This window comes from Triticum urartu, chromosome 3A, assembly GCF_056163025.1.
Source record: "Triticum urartu cultivar PI428250 chromosome 3A, HENAU_Tu73, whole genome shotgun sequence".
Lineage (NCBI taxonomy): Eukaryota > Viridiplantae > Streptophyta > Magnoliopsida > Poales > Poaceae > Triticum > Triticum urartu.
Genome location: NC_141875.1, coordinates 680863705 through 680869669, shown reverse-complemented (window position 1 = coordinate 680869669; position 5965 = coordinate 680863705). Strand labels below are relative to the sequence as shown.

General features: G+C 44.7%; 2 protein-coding genes across 2 annotated transcripts; one reads left to right on the top strand and one right to left on the bottom strand.

Moving 5' to 3' along the window:
- The first annotated feature begins 1642 nt into the window (after positions 1 to 1642).
- LOC147981523 (uncharacterized) lies at positions 1643 to 2521 on the top strand. Its single transcript, XM_087515994.1, has 2 exons — positions 1643 to 1852; positions 1913 to 2521. The coding sequence occupies exons 1-2, from the start codon at positions 1643 to 1645 to the stop codon at positions 2519 to 2521; spliced, it is 819 nt and encodes a 272-aa protein (XP_087372120.1).
- Positions 2522 to 3021: 500 nt separating this feature from the next.
- On the bottom strand, positions 3022 to 5238 carry LOC147981522 (very-long-chain aldehyde decarbonylase GL1-6-like). The gene is made up of 5 exons (XM_087517138.1): positions 5106 to 5238; positions 4885 to 5026; positions 4517 to 4715; positions 3952 to 4017; positions 3022 to 3268 (listed from the first exon to the last, which is right to left on the bottom strand). The coding sequence occupies exons 1-3, from the start codon at positions 5232 to 5234 to the stop codon at positions 4552 to 4554; spliced, it is 435 nt and encodes a 144-aa protein (XP_087373264.1). The 5' UTR covers positions 5235 to 5238; the 3' UTR covers positions 3022 to 3268; positions 3952 to 4017; positions 4517 to 4551.
- Between the last annotated feature and the right edge of the window lie 727 nt (positions 5239 to 5965).

Sequence of the window (5965 nt, the reverse complement as noted above, 5' to 3'; positions counted from 1 at the left end):
AGGAGTCCTCGGAAGAAAGGGTGTATTAGAAATCTGAGGCCACGGAGGAGGAAGGGCATGAAACAAACTCGCTCGTCCTTGCACGGCGTTGGGATGAGAAGCTTGCATAAGCTGGCGTCCCAAATTGGCTCCAGCCAAGATGCAAAAGATGAAAGCCAGTTCAAGGGCTATTAACAATATTATAGTCTAGGGGTGCCACATCATACTGGAAGCCAACCTAAGTAGGCCGGCTCGAGGCCCCCTATGTCAATTTGTGTCTGGGCTATTGTACCGACCCATGGGCCCAACAGAGAGAAGGACCAAGAAGGCTTGGAGTATATGACAAGGAAAACAATATCTAGGAGAACTCCTTCATAACCCTAACCGACTAGGATCCTGTAAACCCTAGACCCCAGTATCCTTATAAGCCGGGCAAGACTAATCGATATAGGCGAGAACATAGAGTTTACACACAATCCCTCGATCACTATAGTACATCCCTATACATCAAGAAATACAACAGGAGCAGGAAGTAGAATTTTACCCCAATCCCGAGGTCCTGAACCTGACTACCTTAGTAAATCGTCTCTTGTTTCCCCTTCTGTCTACTCGTCTAACCAGAGTACCCTATAGAGGGATCAGCCAGAAATAACTCCAAATATGTCAACTGAGTTTTATGGTAACCTTACCTCTCAAGGTGTTTAAGGTATGTGGAGGATCATTGCTATTATTCCACGCAAAGTGTCCTGCACAATGAATGTTGAACTCACTAAGTATACACCCAAGAAGCTTCCAACATTGCTTCATGGAGCCTTCCACCCAGCTTTGGGAAGGTTCCACGCGTTTTTTTCCGTTTCTTTTCCTTGTTTTTCTTTATTGGCTTTTGTCGGTTTCTTTTTGGTTTCCTTATTTTGGTTCCTTGATTATTTTATTTTTCATTTTTTAAATGGATGTTGACTTATTAATACACGTTGAATTTTTTTGTATATGGGTCAAACATTTTTTAGATACACGTCGAACAATGTATAAATACAACTTTTTTTGTAAAATGTACATTGAACATTTTTAAATACACACTGAATTTTTATACAAATTATGTGATTTTTTTTGCATTTTATGAACAGTTTTTAAAATTGTCGTGAATCATATTTTTAAATGCAGGAACATTTTTCAAATGCCATGAACATTTTTTATATTGTACAAACCTTTTTAGCAAGATATGTGGTTTTTTTGACATTTCCATGAATATTTTTAAAAAAAAGTCATGAACAAAATGTTAAACGTGTGAGCATTTGTTAAATCTCATGAACATTTTCTGAATGATACGAATGTTTTTCTAGAATTGCGAGAACAATTTTTTTGCAGTGCTACAATTTTTTTGATGAATCTTTTTGGTAAACTTAAGTAAAATATTTTTCATTTCAGAAATATTAATAAAAAAAGAAGTAACATGCAGAACAAGACGTCTTTTTTTTGTATACTACGTTTTTACCAGACTTGCAAAATGGACCTGGGCTGAGCCTATCACAAGTCCATTCTGGTAAACCTTCTGGTGTCGTGAAGAAATCATTCCGAAAGATTTCCGCGGTCCTACCCATCTCCTCTCCTCCCCGCGAGCGACCATGGCGCCTCTCCATCGTAGCCTCGCAGATGAGATCGTGATATGGGAGATCCTAGTCCGCCTCCTCCACTGCTGCGCCGTCTGCCGGGCCTGCTGCACGTTGCCACCACCCGTGAATTCCTCGTGTCCCACCATGGCCACCAGGCCAACCTCCCCGTCGTCTCCAGCCAAAGAAACGGCAAAGAAATCTGCAAAAATATCGTCGTCTTCGACCACCGGGCCGCGCCCCGTGACGCCCAGCTCCAACCCGTCGCCCGGTTTGACGGGATCTTCTACCTGGAGACCTCCTGTGATGGCCTCCTCATCCTCTAGTTCCACGAGTGCTCGGAGACCAGAATAGCATCAGCGCTCTTCAATGTACCTGCTCAGCTGCGCGATAGCCTGCATTGGTACCCAGTGTATTATCCTCGTAAAAACAAAGCTCCGTACTACGAGGATGGAAGTGCCCCAGTTCAGTATGAGGCAGAAAGTGAACTGGTAATATTCGACACCATAGCTGAGTCGTTTCGGCAAATTCATACTCCACTTGTTCCCACCATGTCAAGTATCTTTGAGATGGATGACATGCTTGGCATCTATAGCTGTAACAAGGCCATGGAAATTGTTGACATATGGTTGCTGCAGAACTATGAAACTAAGGTTCGGGATTTAAAGTACCGGGTTGAATTGCCGGTCGCAGAAATCATGGGGAAGCTTGAAGGCCTTAATGGCGATGGCTATTGGTATGTGACCGTTACTTATGGTGATGGTGACGTGCTCTTGTTGGTGAGTTTTGGTCATTGGCTGTTTTATGTTGACACTGGTGGAGTATTGGTTGCTAGCTTCCATGACTTGAATGCATGTACACATCGGCTCAAACAAACTCTTGTTCCGCATGATTTCTTCACGAGACCAAACACTACAAGAAATATGTCAACTTGAGACCACCACTATTCGTCACTGAATGGTCACAAATTTCCATTTGTGACCTTTTTGTGACCAAAAACATAAGGTCAAAAGCTGGCCGTCGTAAACTGACTATAGCGACCTTTCTTCTGAAATGGTCGTAGACGTCTATGACCAAAATACGTCTACTGTGGCGTTTTGGTCACTAACAACCTCCCCAGGCCACGTAGGCATCCAGCTTGGCAATCTGACGTGGCACAAGATTCAGCCCGGTCCAATTCGGTTTTCTACATGGGCCTAGCCCAACAATTCGGCCTTTTTAATGTATTTTTTTCTTGTTAATTTTGACTAGCTACATGGGCCAAGCCCAACATTGCAGCCTTTTTTATTGTTGGGTTGTGGCCTTTTTGTCTAAACGAATTTAGTTTTTCTTTTTTTTCCCAAAAGAAGGGTCCACTAGTCAGATGGGTCCCAGTTGTCAGGTTCTAATAACATCCTCAGTTGGCTGTAGCCTTTTCAGGCAGAGTACACAGGAATACAATTTTGCCCATATATATTGTTGAGAAATTTTCATAATTTTGCTGTCAAAGCAACATGTACACAGGAATACAATTTTGCTATCAAAGAAACATTTCAAACGTACATCTTCATGACATGGTACATAAAAACCAGCAATAAAAAGATTACAATATGCCATTTGGCTCAGATCTTGCATGCGCAGCATCTCACATTCATGTACAGGAGAGGTGGAGGGGCTTGAGTTGTCCTGAAGGATACGCATTCCTGAAGGACACAAAAAGTAGAGGTATTATTTTGGACAATAAACTCCAAGACAACATTGTAGGCTATTAACGTAAAATAAGTTATTATCAGGTTATGCCTCCTTAGTTTAGTGATCATTTTCTCATACAATTTTATTTCAACTTAATAGTATCCAGAATCAAGCAAGGAACTAAACATCAGCAGCAAAAAGGTGAGAAACTGCATCAATCAACAAGATAATGGTTGTATGATTTGTTCTTCAGGAACTTGGACAGCCAATCGACCAAAAAAGTTCATGGAGCTCCACAATAAAAAGCCCATGACAGTTAGTTTCTATTTTCTTCAATATAAATGAATGCCATAAGCATTGTACTAACATCCTTTGCTAACACTACTAGGCTGCTAGCTGTGTGTGTTCATCCATGTATCCATGGACCTAACTAATGTTATTTGTATCTCTAGACTAGAATCAAATGATCATTAGTGTTATTATTAACTTGATGGTGGCATCTTCTAGTAGGGTACAGACTTCACACAAGACATGAAAAATAGATGAGGCAAGCAGCATCAAACAGCATAGTCACAATCGAATTATGCATAAAAATTGAACCAATACAATGCTGCTATGTTGTGGCCATAACAATTGCAACGAATGCCCACTTCATATCAGATCTGCAAGGGGTAGAAGGAGGGGTGGAGCTCACCATGTCAGGGGGTGGAGGAGAGGAGGAGGGCATCCTGTAGCCGCAACTTTTCCTCATGAGAGCAACCTGCACAAAACAGAACCTTCAACATGTTTAGATCGGGAAGAGAAAAAAGACAGAACAAAAACAGAACCTATTCCCTCATTCTTCCGCTATTCTTCCTATTTTTATTTCTCTCCTCGGTGTCACTGTACCAACCAACCTAGCATAACCTTGGATGATCTGCTAGCTAGACTGGGGTGGATAATCAAGCTTGAACAATGCATGGCATGCTTGTTGGTATTGTCAGATATCTATGCTTGTCTACCAAAGAAATTGCTGTCAAAGCCCGCAATACAGGCAAGCCTTTTTTAACTGATACAACCCCCACGGCAGAGGGGCGCTGCACTATGTGCCATAGAGAACAGACTTGTGCTCAACGCACAGCCAGCTGAGTTCAGACTTGGCAACACACAGTCATCATCATATAACTAACAGAGACACAAAAAGGAAATTTACAACAGAGCAGTCATCTCCACGTCGCGCCAAAGTGGGACACAAAGAACCGGAAGTACGGGTGGTCTACCTGTACGTAGCGGAGCCAGTTGTCCGCCTCCTGCATCAGCGACGTGACACTCTCCTGCTCCGGGTCACCGTTGGACGCCCACAGGGAGCTGCGGAGCTTGTAGGATGCCAGCCCAAAGGCGGGCAGGGAAAGCCTGCCCGTTGCGGTGGTGAAGTGGCCGATTCAAAGCCAGGGCATGCTGGTGTGGTGGGATGGCTATCTGCAAGTTGAAACGAGAGGGTTTAGTTAGCGTCATATGAAGCAATGGAGGAGGATTGCAATGTACAGGTCACGTCTATAATAATGGTGTTGTGTAAGCAGAAGGCAAAATAATAAATTCCCCATTTCGTATGGCGCTAGAAACAGGGTGCGGGTGCTGGTGTTTTTACCCTTGGAAGGTGTTGCCAAGCAATGGAATGTCAAGAAGCACATGTCCAGGTCCTTCAGCGTTGGTCCTGTTGGGATTCTATTGCAACCCAGCTCCGCCTTCTCCTCCTCCCGCGTTGTCAGCCTGTCGCCGACCAGCCACACCTGCAACCCATTTCACATCTGACTCGCTGCGTCCACGTTCAAAAACAGGAGTAATTTTACTGCTGTTTAGTTCATGTACCTTGCTGCTGTAGCTGCAGGACAGGGCAAGGCGGCCCCGGAGCTCCGGGCTGATCTGCTGTCCAAGCACCTCGTGCAGATCTCCGTCCACCACCCGAACCTCAAGAAAACACATATAATTTGGAGTCATTGCCTGAACAGCCCCAGTAACTCATCCTCAAGAAAACAATTATAAAAGACTAATCTTATTCCACTGGTAGCAGTCGAACACTAGCAAGTAGTGAGCACTGAAGAAACAACACAATGAAATACTGGGGAGGAGCCTGAAGCCGTACCATTGGAAAACAGAGGCAAGATCATGGAAGACACACTGAAAGATGTAGATCGGTGAGTAACACTAGCCCTGAACCTGCCCTGCCTGGAGGTATAGGGGACGGACTAGCCGGTGAACACGACGGCCTGCAGCGAGCTGAGCTCCTCATTGGCCCCATCGGCGAACAGGAATGCGAACGCTTTGTTCCTGCACGTACAGTTTCAGAACAATCCGTCAGTTCACCTGAAAACTGTTTAGGGTCAGCAAAGGGCGTCAGACAGGAGGTCACCTGAAGTCGGGATTCTTGGAAGCGAAGATGGAGAGGAACTGGTTGATGGAGATGCCGAGCTGCAGATCCCACTAGGGGACGAGGAACTCGAGCTTGTTCTGCTTCTTCCTGGACGCCTGCAGCTGCATGATCCGCAGGTTGCTCGGGACCATCCTCCCTCCCCCTGCAGATCGACGAAAACCCAGCATCCATCCACCGTTCGTCAGAGTTCAAAACCATGTTGTGGATTCATGAAACAGCAAGGAACATGTAGTAAAATCCTTCTTACTGGAGCAGGGGAACCAGTGGTGGACGTCCCAGGCGAGGGGCGAGGCGGCGT